This window comes from Aythya marila (assembly GCF_965140915.1).
Source record: "Aythya marila genome assembly, chromosome: Z".
In the NCBI taxonomy this organism is placed as follows: domain Eukaryota; kingdom Metazoa; phylum Chordata; class Aves; order Anseriformes; family Anatidae; genus Aythya; species Aythya marila.
The window spans coordinates 3,444,532-3,464,824 of NC_139080.1; the positions used below are offsets into that span (position 1 = coordinate 3,444,532).

Consider the following 20,293-nt stretch of genomic DNA (forward strand, 5'->3'; position numbering starts at 1 on the left):
CACCTGTCTGATAAGCAATAACCAATGCGTGCATGCTGGCCTAACGCAGGAACGTCACCTAAAGGTGGTCCACAAGGAGACAAGCACCACGTTAACTACACAAAGCAGCTATATAAACTGACAACTTAGTACATAAATACGAAACTCGCAGGATCCTCTAGCTTAAGAATAATAGAAAATATCTTACGAGGGAGAGAAATCATTGCACAACCTAAGCATACTTGCTAATAAAAGCTTAAGGCACTAACTCTTTATTGGGATTCCACTGAGCGTACGAAATTACAGTATCACTTGAGCAATACATTCATTTTAGGAGCTATTTAAATGAGGTATACATAAGACCTTCAGTAACAGCTAAACAAAGCCTGGGGTTACTCTCTTTTTACTTTTCAGCAGTAGCAAGGCTTCCAGTTGAGGGGCAAAGACTTTCTATTAAAAACCCTACTTCTGAAGTCTTCTCTCTCAGACATGCTGGAAATTCATCATTCAGGTCCACTGCCCAAAAATAAATCACTTTATAGTAACTACCTTTCATCTCTTTTGATAGCATTTAACTAAAAATAATTAAGTAAAATGGTACCTTTTTCCTAAAATGTGGCTCCTTTTGAATATTCAATATCTTTTTCCCCCCTGAAAAAAGTATTATTTCTGTTCACATACTCCTAGTGTTGAACAGCTGATACGTTTGTATTTACTCTTCTTTAGTCAGGGAACTTATCCCAAGACAAAAGGACTAAGCAGCAGCCTGAATTCCACAGATTTAACAGCTGACACCTTTAAGTAACGCTGACTAAGTTTTAACTGCAATTTAAATTAAAACCACTGCTGACAGTGATATGTGAGATACAATATAGGCAGGCTTTTAAAGTTAAGAATGAATTAGCACAGTCAAAGCTGACAAAACTGTTTTGTAAACTAAAAGAGACTATGTACTGAAATATACATTACCCTGTAATGTCATTTTTTTTAAAAGGCATCATTTATAGCATACCTACAATTTACAGCAGCAGCAAACCAATCTGCTTCAAAGGCTTCCCCTGCAGTTCTACTTATAACATATCCTACTCGGTTGTCATTTACTGGTGGCCTTTGGTGTTTAAAAAAAGTAAGTCTAAAAATGCATTTCTATTAATACTAAAAAGCTAGCGTTTATCAAATTGGTCCCCTTGCTAACTGCAAGCTTGCAGCTCTAGTTTTAGAAGTCAGCCAAGACGCTATCACCTGCAGAACAGCACCTATGGAACTTCTGTTGTCTCTTTATGGGATCTGTTAATTAACTACCCAAATAATGACCACGTCCAAAGTCATTTAATTTAGGAAAACAGACAACATAACAGTTTAGAAGTCATGCTGCATCTTCACTGCAATCAGCACTGGTGGACAATACCTAGCCATTTTCCTATCCTGCCCTTCCAAAGGAGGAACTGACTCCAAATCACTCCGATTTTTCCCTATGCTTATCATTCTTCCAACAAAATTCACCCCTTGCAAGATGCTTCAGTCTAGCTCTGTGCACTAACCTTTGGAGGAAGTAAACTGGCTCAGAGTCCCTCACGCACACTGTGCTCCTCTCTTCAGATTTCTGTGTATTAAAAATCCTTTTTTCTTTTTCAAACAAATGAGCTGCAACATCTTTTTTAAGATCAGTACTTCGAACTACAGATTTTTGAAAGCCTAGAACGTGAGTCATCCCTATTTCAATTCAGACCTCTTCTTGAGTTGTAGGAAGCACAACAGCGGTGAAAGGACCATCTTTTCATATTATATTTAAATTTTTTAAAAACCCTTTCCTTCTTCCAAAGAAATAAATGTTGATTTCCAGACTTGCTCTCATGCCAATATCATTTAGAGTTAACTTGTATGATCAAATCTGAAAGCATTTAAAGGCAAACCTTTCAATAGCAGCAAGTCTAGAAGAATTTATTTTAGGACTTGAAGATCATCCTCCTATGCCCAAAGCAAATGCTATCTAGTTTTTGTTATAGCATGGTAAAACCCTACTGCCAACAGAGAGGCTCAATCATATGTAAAAAAATTATTCCTCACCTGCAGTAATTCAAAAATCATGGCATTAAACGAAATAGAGCCCAAACTGCTTGAGTCAGTGAGAAAATTCTCACTAGCATCCACGAGGTTTAGGCTAACCCTGTATTTTCAGATTTCCAGCAATGCTTTGCTACCCTGTATTATCTTCTAACTACTCATTCCTCCCCAAAATTTTGAGGAAGCTTAGAGCACAAAGCTGAGTGCACTAAAACAGCTGTCCGTTCAGGAAAACAACCTAAACCACTCTGCCCATCCCAACAGGAGGGCCCATGAACCTGTCACTGCAGGGGGGGTGCTGGGAGCCCCCAGCCCACAGCTCTGCAGTGCCTGCAAAGCCTGCAACAAGTGCAGGAGGCGTTTTTGGCCGCCCTTGTCCCATCTCTGCAGGGGATGGTTCTCCCTCGGACTAGCAGACTGCTGCCCACAAACCAACGTCGTTTCTGTTTAAAGGAAAACTGCAATCTGGCAGGTACACGTTGTGCCTAGTCACAGAAGGACAGCTCAAAAGTTTTGCTGTCTTAAATGTAATTTGGTGCCAGGTGCGTGATAACAGCCTCCAAATAAATAAAGGTCACTGTTCTCCAAGGTGGGTTTTGCACTCCCATGTCTTGCAACCCAGGTAAAATCAGGCTTTGGTTTAATAATCATGAAATCGACAGGTTCTTCCATCAGCCACAATGGGACCTTTTCACTGCACACCTCTCATGGCGAGACCTGGAGCTCAAATACTGAGAAGCCAATTGACACGGAAAAGTACCCTGGTGTGCCTTCAGATCTCAGCACTGCAAGTCAGAAGTCTGGGCAGATCTGAAAATACCAGGTGGTACCTTTCTGGGTCACAAGGTACTTTATAATTTTATAAAAAAAATGAAAGCAGTGTACCCTGAGGGATTTTGCACTGAGGGTGGGTGGGTTGTTTTGGGAGTAGAGGGGCTGAGCTGTCCCAAAACTCAATGAAAGAAAGTTTTCTTACACAGGACAGGCTTTACATTAGGTCTTATTGCCCAGCAAAGCGTAAATAGAGTAAGTAAAAAGGCACAGAACTATGAAAGCTAGAGGTCTGGCTAGCTACTAAAATGGTAAAAATAATTTTAGAGTCTCTATTAAAATTTTACTGCACAATAATTATAGGAGGATTATGCCTTTCCCAGACTTTCCAATAATAAACATTAACTTCCTTTGTGCAACCTGCTTCCTAGCAGTATGTGGGAAAAGTGCCAGTTCTCCTGGTGGCAGGATCACTCACCATAACCAAGCCAGTTAGAACAGTGATCATTATTTGTAAAATCTGATACAAATATTTTAAATAACTCTATTCTAGCAAACATTAATTCGGAAACTTAATATTAATTATTGCAGTTTTCCTTTTGGTCTTCTTGCCTTATGTAAGCTTAAACTTATCTCCAAAAAAGCTTCTAGCACAGAAGGCAAAAAGTCATGTAACCCAGTAAAAATTGGCAAGCCAAAAAGTTTATTTTTATGTGATTTTATTTTTGATTGCCATACGATGGTGGTTCTGTGGTATAATATTCTGCAAGAGCAGCTCACACAAAATCCTGTCCATGGCACTTAGGCTAATAAAAATAACAAAGACTCAGCAGACAAGAATTTGAAGAATCCAGCTTTCTTTCACTAATAACATCATAAGAAGGCCCCTAAAATTTGCTGCCTCCCATCTTTTAACATGGATGTCTGGGAAAATCAAAAATATAGAAATGATAGATCCTTACAACATAGGAAAATGGTAACAGATTTGTCTAAAACGCTGAAAATTTAGATTTGGAAACAGCTTGGGCACCTCTGTAAACGAATTCTTATTTCTGTCCCAAAATAGGTGACCAGCAGCAACCTGCAAGAATTTACAATAAGGCTAAGTAGGTTTGTCATGCACTGAAATGGAGAGCTGAAAGCACAGTGTAAGTGCAGTAGTGAACAGGGCCTTACTATAACACAGGCAAGAGGTATGCCATGTCATTTCGAACACAGCTGCAGAGCTGTGGTCTTAATATATTAAAGCAAAGCTGGCCACTTATCTTAAGAATGTATTTATTAGATTATCACCATCTAATGGGATTTAACAGCACTGACATGAATTCATATAGGCTTACAAAGGAAGAGATCTGAAAATTCCAGAATTCAAAGATAGTCCTTCCTCCAATTAACCATTTCTACACTTTGTTGGTATGCAAAAGTGCAATGAAACCTCAGAACAGATTTTAAAGTTTGCCCATATCTTGTTAATATACTGCAGTCTTCAAATTTACAGAGCTGCAGTTCTGGTTTTTCTCAAGTGTCACTCATCTAACTTAGCATGACAGCTGAGAAACGATGTCAGATGCGTTACAGTTCAGTTTAAAAAACATCCTCTACCTGGTATCTCTGCAGTGATTGTCTTGCTGCTCCCTGAAACCTCTTCATCATCATCTGATGAACTCGTGCTCGAGTCACACGTCAGGTCACTATCACTGGTACTGCTGTCCTGCAGCAGGTTGTACTTCTTGCGAGCAGCTGCCTCCCGCTTCTGTCTTAACAGCCGGATTCTTTCTTTGTGCTTTTGGCTTCGGTGACCTTTTACCTTGGTAACTCGACCATTCTGCTTATCGCTAGACTGGCGGTTTTTCTTGGCAGCCATTGTTGAGGTTTCGCTTTCGGACCTGGATCGCCTGGATTTCCTCCCAACTGCAGCCCCAGACACCCCCGAAGGGTCTCCCTCTACAGCAGCTTCAGCTTGACAGGGCTCATTCTCTTCTGTGGAAGACAACGTGTCTGAGTCAGCCAAATGCCCACTGGAAGAAGGGGAAAGCATGCAATGATTAGAAGAGTCACTCTCGTAAACTCGACCACCCGTTGGCTTATCGCTCTCCGTGGACGCCAGCTGAGACTCCGAGGAGTCTCGCCGCAGTTCCATCAGTAAGCAAGGCATCGAAGAGAGCACTGCGGAGTCTGAGGCAGCGGGCACACTGTCCTTCTGAGGATGTGGCTCCAGTTCTAAAGGTCCGTCTTCATCGGGAGCAGTCTCCTGCTTCTCGGAAGCCTTTGGAGGAACTTCCGAATCGAGAAGTTCTTCTGCTTTTCCCACCGCCTCCATCTTCATTTCAGAACGCCGAGGTTCTCCTGGTCTCAAAGCATGGAGCACGCGGACTGGAAGACTGGGTCAGCTAGATACGGTTTTCAGCAACACAGCAGCCTGCACAAGAACAGAACAGTAAGAATCATTTACCCAAATAACTCTCTCAGTCAGCTTGTTGCTTTCAATCATGGAGAGCATTGCTCAGTACCATACTGCTTTTTTTCCCCCCCATTTACTTTTTCCTAATGAACTCATCCCATTACACCAATCTACTCGTCCTTTTACACACTTAAGAAAAGCAGCACTGCACACATTGTAAACATGGCTTACCTCACTAGATCAAAACAATTAGAAAACAAAAATATTTACTTTTCCTTTACAAAGATTTAAACCAGTGTCTTATGAGCAACATACACTAAAGTTCTTTACCTAGGCCTTTAAACCTTTTAACAAAGAACTTTAGTACCTATGAACAAAGCCAGAGCGAAAACTCCCAGACTTGTAGCCATCTGCCCGGACAGCCCAGAACACTGTCCAGTTTTCATCTTTATGAGAAATCTCTTCGCAATTGATCAGGGCTCCAAACTTTATAATCTAATGTTTTTAAGATAATTTATAAAACTTACAGTACCAACGTGAGCCATGTGTAAAAACGTATCAGGAGCATCTAAAACACCACTCGGTGCTCCTTGAAAGGCTCCCGTACAAGTCCTGCTGGTACAAGAACCTACAGGCTGACCTAGTTTCTCTTAAATCTGCCAGGAGAACAGCATAAAGTAGTATGGGCTGCAACTGACAAACAGTATCCACCCACACCGCTATTTTACTTTAAATTATAATTTAATAAATTGCATTGCTTCAGCACAAGTACAAAAAACAAGCTATTTTTCTGATTAATAACTTGCACGTTATCAACTAAGCAGCACTTAGAGCACCTTCAGGGAATTAAAAAAAAATAATAATAAAATTTCAGCAGTACAATATTTATCGTTTTATCTTAATTTTTCACACTCTGCCTTCAACCCAAATTTCCATTTGGAATTCAATGCAAGAAAAAAGCGAAGGAAGTTACCGCATTCGCTCGCAGATTAATTGTATGGAACAAATGGTTCATGGGTTTAGAAGTACAGAAAACAACAAATTTATGGCACTTCAAAAAAAAAAAAAAAAGGCATAGACACATAAGGAAAAGCAATATTAAGCTTTACTATTTTAAAACAGCATTTTTGCAGGCAAGGGCAAATAGCACTTGAGCAGCCTAAGAGAGCATAGATGGGTCAGAGAGGTTTTTCTATGCCCTGACAATCCTTCTTGTCTCCCCATCGATCCCAAGCTGCCTGTATGTGAATGCTGCTGCTGCCTGTAGCACAGAGTGAAGCTGCTTCCCTGGTTCAAGATGCTGTGGGTTGTGCTGTCTGCCCTAACCCACTTCAAAACTTCACTTTCAAAAGAACATTAAAGTAGAGGTCGTGTCTCCTTCAGGCAAATGAATGAAATGCTGGATGATGCAACAGATTTATGAAAATAAATATGGGAAACACCAGCTAAGGAAAGAAAACTTAGTTAATAACAGACAACAGAAGAAAGGCACAGGTGACAACTCTAGGTATACTGAATACAAAAAAGGAAACAAAAAAACAAGTAGGAACCCCATTTCACGTGAAAAAATACAAGAATAGAGTAAGTTTAAAATAAAGGAAAATAGATAGAGAGAAAAATGTTCCCAATATTTGCACTGAGAAAAATTCTCTTGAAACCAACTTAAAAGAAGAATTTCTGGAGATGGTAATTTAATGTAGGTAATAAATATCACGTAAGAGCCCATTTATTTACCAGGCCACAGCCCAGTATCAACAAACCCACATGACGAATACACCTTTGAGACAACAGCATCCCAACGCTGTAATAAAATCAGTATTCCTACATATATCATCTGCAAATCTACATTACCAAATAATGTTCCTAGGAGACATGAAAGCAGAACAGAGATCTGATGAATATATAACTCTTGCCAAGCCACTCACAGCGGGGTATGTACTGTATCTGCTAGTGCAACTCCCAGCTTTTGCTTGGTAATACACTTTGAACAGAAAAATACCTTTCCTAGGAACTTTGAAATGTGATTTCTACTCATGCAGGAACAAACTTGGTTGCTCAAATACATACAGTAAGAATAATAGCCTGGCCAAAAGAAATGCATTTTAAAATTCAAGCTAGTAACCACAGAACAGCTTCTGTACCCTTCACCCTTTCGGTCAGGGGAGCCCAACACAGAGCTAAAGGGTGGCACAAATTGACCAGGGATTTTTTTCTCATGAGTGTCCTACCCAGGAACATCGTCTACTCACAAGCCCCAAAGGGAACATAAAGACATCAGTACTTGACCTTCCATCTTGCTGGTCTATCAGACAAAAAAAAAAAACAACAAATATTATGTTTTATCTACATGTTGCAACCTTGCTGAGAGTCTAAATCCAAAATAAAGCCTTTTATTATTATGCAGGATCATGTTTTGACTACTCAAACCACACCAGACCTCTTTTCACTCACGCTGCAAGAATTTTATAAAAATTCCGAGCTTTAACAACCCAAATACAGAGAGTCACAGAACCACAGGACAGTTTCTGTACAACGGGTCTGCTCCGAAGTTCTCTGCTCCCAGCTCCTGCCCACTCAGAGCAGGACCCGTGAGATCGGGCTGGCCACAGCCTGGTCCTGTCCTCAGCAGCCTCCCTCAGGCACCAGGAGTCTTCACGGGTGGTAGAGATGGTATCAAGGACATCCAGCAGCCTCCTCATCCACGGACTCCAGTCTGCCCTGCTGGCTTACGTGATATCCCTAGCTTCATCTGCAGGAATTCTGGTGTTACTGTGCATAAAAAACTGCACATTTATCTTGGGGGAAGAAGGTTTGTCGTGATTCGAACAGACTTTGCTGTAGGGAAGAATGCAGACTGTGGGGGTAAAATATCTATGCCAAGGAAAGTCACATCTCAAAGAAGAAAAAAAACCATTGATTTAGCTCTATTGGAGAAATGTATAGATCATAAAGAGAAATAGACTGTACTGAAAAACGCCCGTCCTTTCTTGTCACTCTCTTTTCTTGCAATGGCATTAGAAAAGGTGATCTCAAAGTAACACAAGAAAAAGAACAGTTTTCTTCTTAAACGAGAACAACATAGCACTGAAAAATAAGCTGTGGTGCTTACAGACACAGATGGATACTTAATTAGATATTGCTCAGAAATGTCACTCTCCTTTCTCAGACGCACAGATATCGACTCAAAAAAGCAATTCTATAAAAACTCCTAGGCTAGCTTTTTTCAACAGATTATTTTATTTTTCAACCACACACAGCAAGCACCACTACGTGGAAACCTTTAAACATCTACCTGTACATGAGAAGTGCTTTCAAGTCACGGACTCGTTTGTAAAAGCAGACAATTTGCTCTCTTTGAAAACTGCACTTTTGTGAAGAAAGTCAGGAGGATTCCAAAGGTCAGACGAGCAGAGACAGCCCAGCCAGTCTCACAGCTCGCTGCCTCTCATCGAGATGTTTTTTACCCCCTGCTCACGAGTGGGCAGTCCTGCTCCTTCCTTTGCTCCAAAGCTGGCTCGGCCTTTCTTGGCTAGATTCACTTCAGCAGGAAAAACAAAACAAAACAAAACAAAACAAAAAAAAACACACACACCCCACAAAATACACAAAATATAAGAAATTTTCTGCCAGAGCTGGCAGTAAGACTAGGGAAGGGAGGGCATGGAACAAAGCATCCCTTCAGATAAAAACAAACCTGACAAAAAACTACCTGCTGTTTGATCTCATCACACCTTGAACTCACAGGTTCCAAATCCCCACAGGGGGGACTGCCAAGTATTTCCTTCACAGCACTGTTTGCTCTGAGATTTTTGAAGATAAAAAATGGTTAAAAACCCCCCAAAAAAGAAATTTGAACAGAGGTATTAGTAGTTCCGGAAGAACAACTATTGTGGAATTTATGCTATTAATATATTCTACTGCACAAATAATTGTACCAAGGACAGTATGGATGCTTTTAATCAGTAACTGGCCACATGTGCATCCTTCAAAACATTTTTGTTTTGCTTTCAGCAAAGCAAATGTCCTTTAGAATTGTAAATCCTGCCATGTCAGTAGGAAATGAGTTTCACCCAAAACAAATGATAAAGCCTGACACACTTAATAAACATCATGATAGCCTCATCTTCTTTGTACGTCATCTTTTTAGGTGTTATTGAACTGATTCATGATAAAGAATGAAGCCTGCGCTCCCTCAGCAGCTGTGGGTACGACAGACTCAGAAGAAGTAAACCTCTCACAGCAGCTTGCTCTTAAAAGTCACCGTAAAGCATAGAATCACAGAATATCCTCAGTTGGAAGGGACCCACAGGGATCATCAAGTCCAACTCCTGGGTCCCCAGAGGACCACCCCAAAATCAAACCGTGTGTCTGAGAGCATTGGCCCAATGATTTGTGAGCTCTGCCAGGCTCGGTGCTGTGACCACGTCCCTGGGGAGCCCGTCGCAGTGCCTGACCACCTCTGGGTGCAGAGCCTTTAGTTCACTCCTGGCACATTTCACAGAACAGCCCAGGCTGGAAGGAACCTCCAAAGATCACCTGGAAAAGTGAGCCTAGGTGAGAGTACCTAGCACAAAGCACATCTTGAAAACCTCCGCTGACGCAGACTCCACAATGTCCTCTTACCCAGAGGGCAGCAGTTCACTTCTACCTGCTTATGACTGTTCTTACACCAGTTCCAGCAATTGCTTACATTAAAAAATATACATATATATCTAGCAAAATACTGTCTTTGAATGCCATTTTAGCATTGAAAGAAAAAAAGGTTGAACAACCCACCTCCTCACACCACTAGCCATTCATTCACAAGCTATAATTTGAAAAAAGAGAAACGGTACCTATAGTTTTGCAGAAAATGTACAGTTTTGCAGAAAATGTACAGTCTGTGACTAGCTAAATGAAAAGTTAAACTGCAGTGCTGCAGATTAGTTACTTATTTAGAAAACAGAGCTAACTAAAGCAGTCTGCCCAGAGGAAATACACCTTACAGCTCCAGTTTTCATCTAAATGGTTTTACATTTATATGGACCTAAAGAATACAGTGGCTGAAACTTCCCTAAACAATGATTTCTATCAGCAGTGGATTATCTCCTCTTTACCGAAAGCAACTGAGCATGGATGGAGTAAGAGCTAAACAAGTTATAGACAAATGTATACAGCTTAGCCCAACAGAACTGCGTAAAAGAGTCTTTTTTTTTTTTTTTTTTTTAAACAGTAAAAAATGTAAACATTCTGACAAGAGCAGCAGGAGCTCTGAATCAAGCACTTACCTAAAGATAGGGGAGATGGGGAGGGCAGGAGCAGCACACAACCTGGATACTGAGGAGCTGACCATGACACCCAAGACTAATTCATCCTAACAGAACAGTAACTTGGGCAAACACCAAAGTTATGCCCACTTGTGACAGAGAGTCACACGACCGTGGAGATGTGGAGTTGCAGTGACTGGCCACTTCTGAATGTTTGCCTAAATCCTTTGCAGGTGTATCCACGTGTTTGCCATGCCTTCTTTTTTACTCTAACCAGGCTTCCTAATGCAGCAAGCTCATCAGTGCCATTCTCCTACTAACACTAAGCGCGGATGTGCCCAACAACAAAATGCCTAAGTAATTAAAAACTAATCAATCCACAGAATTAGACCACTAAAAAAAACTAACTTGCATGATGACAAGGAAGCAGTGATGCTTTCTGGACTTCCCAACTGCTGTCTTTTGTACTCCTCCACCTCCTCCCCAGGGATACCGCACATTCTTAGCACATGCCTTTTATTTCCCTCTAAGTGTCACACATACCTCTGCTCTTCAAACAACACAAGTGCAACCAGGACTCAATTTAACTCAAGACAGTTGACTCAGCGCTGTGTGGATGTGCATGCACGATGCTCTAGAGCAGATTTTTCATAACACTGAGCCACCCCCGCATGGATACTGTGTAATTTATATAGTGTTCCTTTGAAAATGCTGCCCTGAAGCTGACTCACGAGCATACAATTCTACCTAAGGCACATTTCTGGGAGTGGAGTTGGCTCTTTATCAGATGATTCATAAATCAGGCCTGGTAGCAACCCTAAAGAATAGGACCCTTTCTGCAAGGGACGTGGTAAGAGAATTGAGGTGTGAAACAAAAGAAGAAAGGATTAAAGTAATGCTCTGTTTCAACTGGTTTTGCATAAACAAACTGAGGTTAAAAATAGGCTGCTCCTACTGTGGGCTCAACAGGCTGGCTATACAAATTATTCAAGGCAGAATAAAAACTACAAGCATATGTATTAAACAAAGGTTTGGGAAGCATCCTTTGAAACCTTTAAAAGCAACATTTTCCATTGTTAATAAGAAACAAGGTTTTACGTTTAAATACTGGTCTTTGCATTCTAATGTTTAATGCACATTTCCTGCCTCTTCCAAATAAAATAAACTGTACAAATAAAAATAAAGTAACTACCAGCTACGGGTTACTTTACAAGTTGACAGAGTCTTGCAGAAACATTCACCAGCTGCACCAAAATCCCACAAAAATCACAGTCCTTGTAAAAATAAATCCATTAGCATACAGATAAAGACACATTTACCCTTCTAAAATACCATTTCTTCCTCAGAGCATAACTGTCTTTCTTCCAAGTGCACAGTGATCTAAAGTCTACAGCACTCTCTACTCCATAAATTGCAGAGGGCATATTTTTATCACTACCTGTTCCTAAAAATTTAAGAGTTTCACTCAGATTTTCTTTATTCTTTCAATAAAACTAGTGGTAGAAATTCATGCTGGGAGAGCCATGCTTCATTTCTTTTTTCCTCTCCCATTTATTAGCTTGCACAAGATCACCCTACTGAGGATAGCCATAGAGATGCACTATCTTTTTGTAAGACTTTGAGTTTAACAAACTTTCCCATTTCACCTATCCATTTCTATAACTCAAAATAAATGTGCTTCCTCTGTTGGTTCACGCCATTTTAAATAAGCAAACCTCTTCTCCAGAATCATTGGTCCGTTGTTCTACTGTGGTCAATAAAGTAGTGCTCACAGAAATGCCACGTCTTTAAAATTGCTTGGGAACAACAGTAACGCTTCAATCCTGGTCTTCAGAGTACAGATCTGATTTCTATTAAGAACGTTTATCTGTAAAAGCCTGAAAGTAATCACACGTTGCATTACCCACTAATAGCTCAAAAGGCAAGAGCAATGTAACTTCGAAGCACGAGTCATCTCACTGCTGTCTCCGGCAAAATCAAAGCAGATCCAGCACAGACAGGCACAAACGAACACTCTGTACCCTGCTGCTGCTGTTATTTGGAAAATGTGAAGCAGCAGCGAGTGCTGTGGGATACTCACACGGCAGCTCCACAAGTCCTTCAGCCCCTCCAGCAGCTCAGTGCCACGGCGAGGAGGCAGAACTGCCTACCTGCTGCTCCGTCTGCCATCCGCCTTCCCAGGAGGAAGCTCCCTACCTGATGGCAGGGCCAGGGGACTGAATGAGATCAGAGAACTACACTCCAGGAGAGCAGGGTTAGCAGCCTAACACAAGGGACAGCAGTGACAGACCTGCAGCAAGGGACAACACCAGACAATCCACCTGATCTTGCAGAAAACCACCCTGTAATTAAACAACCCTTGCGATGGGGAGCACAGACACTCTCAATAACGAGCTGTTTTGTCAAGTTCTGTGCCACTGCTCCCTTCCAGTTAGGGGGCTGCCTGCCTGCTGCAGGGACCGTGCCAGCTCCTGTGCTCCTGCCGCAGCTGGTGCAGCACACGAAGGGAATCACCAGCAGCTCACCATCTCTCAAAGCTACCTAAAAGACAAAGCCACTCAATAAACTACCACTGGTATCGATTTATGACAGCCGTCTGTCTTTAACAAAGACGAGTTAACAGACATATTAAGCAAACTTACAGTCTGCAAGTATTTTACCATCAGCCCATTTTACACATCTTTGTCACATATTAGTATGGAAGGAGTAAACGCAAACCAAATTTTGTGTATTTTAAAACTTTGAACACCTAAATTCAATACCAAAACTGTGTTTGTTTGTTTTTTTTTCTAAAGCCAGAATCTTCCTGCCACATGTGGCAGCGACATAAACATTTTATGGTCTGGACAGCTGAAGAACTAGGTGACAAGCCCAGACTTTACACACAGGCTGGAAAGGATCTAAAAGCCAGACCCTCACCTCAAGTTATTTCCTCATCCACAAGTTATTAGCATTCATTTTTTGATTTACCTATTAAGCTAGAAGTGTAAAATCTAAATGCTGTGACATGAAATTGCAGTAGGCATACTACTAAAAAAATAAATGTTATCAATACACTAATGACAAAGTCATTCGGTCAAATTATGAACATTTTAGCAACAGTAGACATCAACTGCTGTTGGGCCATTACTGACGCCAAAGTCTCTTTCTAAAAACTAGTAATAAGAGATACCAATTTATTTTGGTGTCTAACAGATTGCAAATGTAGTTTCTACATGTTCAACATGCTCCTCTGAAGGAAGCTGTTGTTACAGTGCTCTGTCGTGACCTAAGGACTCAGCAAGCCACACAGAGCTCCAGCAGGAACAACCTGCTGCCTTCACACTAAGAAAGTTCACCTGTGCTGCTGGACTGTAACCAAGACCACAGCTAACAAGACAGCCAAACTTTGAGTCTGTATTTTTACAAATCCCAGTGCACTGCTCCCTATTTGAGGTTTCCTAAGAAACTACTGTGACAAAAAATACAGGAAATTCTCACGGGACTCAGCAGCCATAGGTGTCTGGACGCAGGCAGTAAGCAAGAGACTGGGGCACGATCTGTTACGGCAGGAGAACAGAGCACGTCAGGAAAAAGGACAGTGCAGAAGAGGGTTAATTAGCTTTTGACAGCCAGCAGGTGAATAAATTAGTAGGAAGCACACAGGTTGGTTCTACAACTGAACAAAAGCTGCTCTGGGTATTTCTAACACACAACTGACTGGGTCAGAAGCCAGCTGCATGTGCATTATGAATAATGTTTTTAATGCTGTTTTTACTATCAGATACTTCCTAAAGCATTTACTTCCAGCTGGCACAGGTGAAGAAATTAGACCTTTGCTGTGAGAGGACAACAGACAGACCAGGAAATAGGCATTTCTTTCCCACAATGTACAGAAGACTTTGCATGTATTTGCCTACAGGGATTAAGTATCAGCATACCCAAGAGAACACCAAGTTACCAACTATAAAGAGAGAGAAAGAAAACTGGATGGTAGTTTTCATCAGTACCATGCAGGTAGTAACAGGAAAAAAAAGCCCCACTTACCCTTAAATCAAAAACACTATTTACCCCCAAATGATTTTTGCATTATTGTTCTTTACTTAAGGAAAAAAGCTCAGCTGGAAGAGCTTTCTTAAGAATAACGCTAATAATTAACAATAGAAGATGTATAAGTAACATACATATAACTTTCCTAGCAAAAGGAGATGTAGAAGAAAAAATGGTGTTAAGTCTGGAATATTAATTAAATCCCACTGTGTTCATCCAACACAGCCCTATCGTTGATGTAGCTTTACAAATTCCATGGGGCAGTAAAATTCACTACAGGTGTTAAGTAGAACAAGCACTTTCACCTTATAACCCAAAAAAAAAGAGAAATCAAATGCATCATTAAAACAACTTTTAAATTACGTGAGGTCTACAGCTTCATAAGCCCTCAAAAAGTAGCTAGCTGCAATATGATACTCACTAGATTTCCCTAGCTTAGTTTTGCTGTATTCAACAATTTCTGGAGTTTCTGTTATTACAGTGGGCTGATAAAAGCTGTAGATCAAGAATGGCCTGGGATCCAAGGCCTGTGAATCGCCTTTAAGATGACTTATTAATATCAGTAACCAAACCATAGAAAATAAAACTTCTTTTTTTTTTTTTTTTTTTAAACAACACATTTATTTTCAACTCCTCATATTCCACGCAATGCTGATCAAAAAGTACTAGGAGTTCTGGGGGAACCACAGCTATTGACAACTCAAATTGTATTTATAAGTAATTCAGCTCGTGGGCACCGTTACCTACAAGCTCGTTCTTTCCCACAGCGACAACTTCATTTCCAAAAGACATCCTGTGAAACACAGCGAGACCTCAGGCTACCGGCATTTCATCCAGCTCACTTCCTTAGCAGAGTCTCTAAAAAAACAACCCTTATCTTACATTGTATTCCTAACGAGAGTACTCGGGATTAATAGACAGCTTCCTGGCCCAGCCTTTATCACTCTTCCCTAAAATTTTGCTTGTACCAGGTTACTTAGATCTCACTACAGGAGCTGGCATTCCCACAGAGCAAGAACTGGGAGAGTAAACTGAGGAGTCGGGAGATTTCCAGCTGATTAGAAACCACGGTACAGGAGAACCATGCTATCTCAATCTTATCTGGCTATCATGTTAAGTTGCTTCTTTTTACTTCAAGTTTGACAGGACTGTTGGAGCATACGGTGCAAACTGCTATCATGGAAACACAATATTCCCAATGAAAAAACAATTACTGAAATGGTGGAAACTACTCACAGACAACTGGCACTGCAAAGCCTGGCTCTCAGCTATTCCCAGCTCTGCTACTGAGAGCCTCTTGGTCTCTATCCATTTTGAATGAATGGAAGTGAAATCTGCTTTCTCTGAAATAGTCCTGGAAGACTAATGACCAAGCACTATGAAATAAGACATTACAGAAGAAACGTGGCAAGAACATTATCCAACCACAGTCAGTTTCTGCCTGCTCACTTTGAGGAAATTATAAAGCATAAAAGCAGAAGAGCGTCCTGCAGGATGCTGCAGAAGTTTCATTATGAAATCAAAGCTAAGATGCAAGTACACTGAAACAAAAATGCTAGCTTGAGTCTTAACTACCTGCATTTAATTGAAGTGTCCACCTATTCTTATGACTTAAAAGCTGCCAGACTGAGACCCAACAGCTTTCAGCTGTCTTCTGGGAGACAAGTATCACAAGGTGTGATATGGCCAAAGTCCGTACACTATTTTGTTAATTAAATCCACTTCTGAACATTCAGGAGACAGGCTATGTGGTGAAACTGATTAAAAATATCTTCTTAAATAAAAAGGGGTACTAGGTCGGATGCCTGGGAATCTAAAGACGACTCACCACACAGCCATGGGCACGTTACTTGACCTCCCTGTGCATTCAGTAATGCATCTGCAACGGTGTAACAGCAACACCTCAGGCACCCAGCTGCATCTCATTTCCAGTCCTGAATGAGTAATGGCCATGTGCCTCAACTGCAGAAACAAAGTCACATCCGTGCAGAAATTACTACACCGTACCAGCTCTGCTCGTGCTCATCAGCCGTGCGAAGGGGGAACACAAACAAGTGCGAACAGGCAACCACAAATTTCAATTCTAACTTCACAGCAACTGGGTGAGCGACACTATCAGTCACTCCAGGCGAGTTCAGAGATGGACTTGGCATAAAGCAACTGCAGAGGCTTATAGTTACTCTATATCTAAATTAGTATTAAAAAAAAAAAAATAAAGATAATATATTCTGTTGTTTTTGTTGTTTTTTTTCACCCCCCCTCAGAACTGCCCGTATGTAGCAGTTACATCCTAGCTCCCAATCTGTAGACTCAAAGCAGAAATTTCTGCTGCAGCTGATCCCGGTGCTGTAACAGCTCAGCTGCCCCGCAGCTACAGCACCTAAGTCAAAAGCTCTGGTTCTCTGCTGAGCTCCGCTTCGTGTGCTGGAAAACAGAGCCAGAAGTGGCTTCCTTGCTGACCTACACACAGCCTAAGCTGCAGTCTCAGTGCTGTAATCGTGCAGCAGTTCTTCTTTATCCCCGTGCTCTCTCCCAGCCCCGAGCCCGTCACGCTCTCCCACGGCCGTTTCATTTTTGGTTCCCCACAATGCACAAGTCAGCAAACGCTGTTCAAGTTCTAGTACCTCCTTCCAGGAGAGCCTCTTCTGAGGTGTGAGTTACGTGCATGAAGTACTGAAATCTCTCACTTTGATCTAGTAAATGTGTTATTAAGCCTGCTGCCCAGCTTCTGTCAATGTTTACAGGTTTGTAAGCCACATGGTCAGCTGCAGGCGAAAACACAGAAGCAGAGATGGACCACAGACCCCGTGCTCAGAAAGTACCATCAACCCACTGCCTTTGAGATGTTACAGCGAACGAGACACAGGTTGATGGAACAACTTACTCATGTGAAAAGTTTCGAAGCTTTCAATGCTTTTAGTGGTAATATTTTGGCCAGAGTGTAACCAGACTGCTCACGCAGAGCGGAGCCACCTCAGCACGGCGTGCGGATGCTCCCACCCTGGAAATAGCTGTTTTTGTGAGATGCTGATATCTTGTGGGTCACAAACGTCACAGGCATCCTTGGTGGAGCAGGGGGCTGATGGGATCACGCGTAAGAGATAGTGAAGAAAGTGAAGAAAATCTGTTCCAGCCTTGGAGGCGAGGTGAAAAAGCCTGCACTGTAAATGTAAACACCCAGCAAGAAGACGGGGGGGGTCAGGAAAAACGAGGCAATTATTTCTTGTTGTTCTGATCAAGTTACACCAACTTATCTCCGTAACGCTTAGCGTTCAAAGCCCCCCACGATTCTCTATATTTACTCTTTGTTCATCCAGTCTTATCTTACCCCACTAATCCCCACCTCGTCCACGCAGCCAGCTGCCCGTTTGCCAGACGCAGGCAGACGTCCTTCCTTCCTACCTCCCCGTTATCGCTTACGGCACAGCTCGGCTCACGTGCTGGGACCGCCGCGCATTTACCGTTCCCAACTGCCTTGCGGTCGGCTTCGGGTTTCTTCCCCTTTTGCTTCCCCCCACGGTACCCACCTCGACGCATCCGCTCATTTCCAAGCTCATTTTTTGTGTGCTTCGGGTTTTTACTGAGCGGGCAGCCCTCGTGCAAGAGCAGAGGGCCAGGCTGCGCCGCGCGCTGTGCGCAAGGAAAGAGCCCTTTCCTCTTCCTGATTTCTCAGGAATTTCTCATCGCACCTCTTTGTGAAGCCTGTGTGCTAGCCAACTAGCAATTAGCTCGAAGAGCAAACAGAAATAGTCAACACATTATAATTAAAAATTCAAGTGCTTAAAATGAGTCACAAGTGTTATTCTCATACTTGAGCACAAATACCAGCTGCCTGTACTCACGTACTGCCTTCCTTCACCCCCCGTCCCTCCTCCCAAGCCACACAGACAAAACACCAGCCTTGCTGGTATGCCAGAACCACAGAGAGCAACCTTTTATTAGCTTTTAGTAGCCACATAACCACCTGCTTTGGAGCTTCCTTCGCCAGCAGCAGGCTCCTCTAGATCACCGGACACATGAAATGCTCACAAAACTGCTGAAAACCGACTGCCGCGAGGGAGATGAGCTCACTGCACTTCATCCCACTGCTCCTGCACCAAGGGTTTACCTGCCATCTGAGCTCCATGTGGGGCGTCTGGGTTTAGCAAACACGCCTCACAAGCAACTTAGTGTTCTCCTCAGAGGTTGTTACACACTTATTGCCTCCACAAAGGCAGCTCTCCCTCCTCCAGGGCAGCAGGGAAGCTGCTCCTCTCTCAGAAATGGTGATTACGGGTGCGACGGGAGGCAGGAGGGCCACACGATGAGCACCTCAGAGGAGCACCGTGTTCCCACTTATTTGGAGTGCATGGTGTATCACCAAGGTCAGACCTTGGGTTTATTAACCGATCCAGGCAACTGAAAACACTTTAAGACAAACATTTTAAGTGTAAATGTTTGTCTGCTGTTCTAAGGAGAGAGATAATACATTTGCAGTTAAAGTTTTTAGCGTGCAAACTGCAAGTATCCTGTCCTGTAAGAAGACTGCTATTCAGTCTTAAGCTTGACAAGTACCAGAAAAGACTTAAAGCCAAATAAAAATCTACTCGGAGGGGAGGCGTTTAAGAGAAAACTTACACTTTTCAGGAGACGATTACAGGTCCAAAGCTTTACTGCTCATTCATTTTTAAAAGCCAGAACTACGGTAAAAAAAATAAAAAATAACAAACCGGGACTTACACTTTCGCCACAGCCCCTCCACGTCCAAGCTGCTGGAGCCCTTGAGGTGCAGCAGGGCACTCTGTGCTGGCAGGGAGGTGCCAGTAAAACCCAGTTTAACCCAGTTATCGCCTCACACAGGTACCTACAGATGTCAACACGAGCAGCTGGACCCCGCCACGAAGGAACCAGGGCGTGAGCACGGCCAGGGCAGGCTGTGAGCCCCCTGCCAGAAAAAAAAACAAAAAGAGGGGGCGAGACCTCCCCGAGGGGTCCGAGGAGGTGTTTGGCGGATAGCCTCGATGCCAAGCTGTGAGACTGGGGAACGCGCCTGGCTTCCCCCAAATAAAAATAAAATAAAAATTAAAATTAAAAAAATCGCCCCCCTGCCGCCCCGCAGACCCCCAAAAGTTGTGCTTTCCTCCCCAAAATCCCTCTCTCTCTCTCTCTCACACACACACACAAACTCCCACCCCCCTCAGGGAGCCGCCACACCGCGACGGGACGCGGGGTAACGGCGGCCACAACGGCCGGGCCCCGCCCGCTCCGCCCAGCGCTCACCTGGGCGCCGAGGGCCCCTCCTGGCCGCCTCCTCCTCCCCCCCGGGGGGGCAGCGGCTGGGGCATGGACGGCCGGGAGGAGCCGGGGGGGGGTCTCCGCTGCCGCCCCGACACCGGAGAAAATGTCCCCGGAGGCCGCGGGGCTCCGCCGCCCGCCGTCACTTCCGTAGCCGGAGCAGGCGAGCGCCGAGCAGAGCGGCCGCCGCCCCGCAGCGCCTCGCCGCGGCGGAGGCCGGGCAGCGGGAGAGGGGGGGAATGGCGGCGGGGGGAGCCCTCAGGCGGCTCCCTCCTCAGGGGAGCGTGGGGTGAAGGGAGAGAGGCGTGTGTGGGAATAAAGATGTGTCCTGAGTGTGGTTTTTTTGTCCGAAAGAGGTGGGTTTTGTCCGAAAGAGGGGGTGTTGGGGGGTGGTGCGGAGCGGGCAGTGTTTGTAGGAGATAGACAATTTGTCGAGAATTGGTGCGTTCAGAATGGGCGCGTCAAACGCAGCCCGTCCGAAATTAACAAAATCACCAGAATCAGCGCATCGAAATCAGCACGTATGAAA

General features: G+C 43.2%; 1 protein-coding gene across 3 annotated transcripts in view; it reads right to left on the bottom strand.

The window, feature by feature from the left end:
- Positions 1 to 19,890, bottom strand: part of ARK2N (arkadia (RNF111) N-terminal like PKA signaling regulator 2N) — a 43,099-nt gene extending 23,209 nt beyond the window's left edge. For 2 of the 3 annotated variants that reach the window (XM_082782968.1, XM_082782970.1), the window contains exons 1-2: positions 19,750 to 19,890; positions 4,417 to 5,233 (exon numbers count right to left, since the gene is read on the bottom strand). In XM_082782968.1, the coding sequence (XP_082639094.1) occupies positions 4,417 to 5,140 (724 nt within the window). In that variant the 5' untranslated portion in view covers positions 5,141 to 5,233; positions 19,750 to 19,890. Of the gene's footprint in view, positions 1 to 4,416; positions 5,234 to 19,107; positions 19,152 to 19,749 lie in introns of those variants that run through there. The other variant, XM_082782969.1, reaches the window with a different exon arrangement.
- Positions 19,891 to 20,293: the final 403 nt, after the last annotated feature.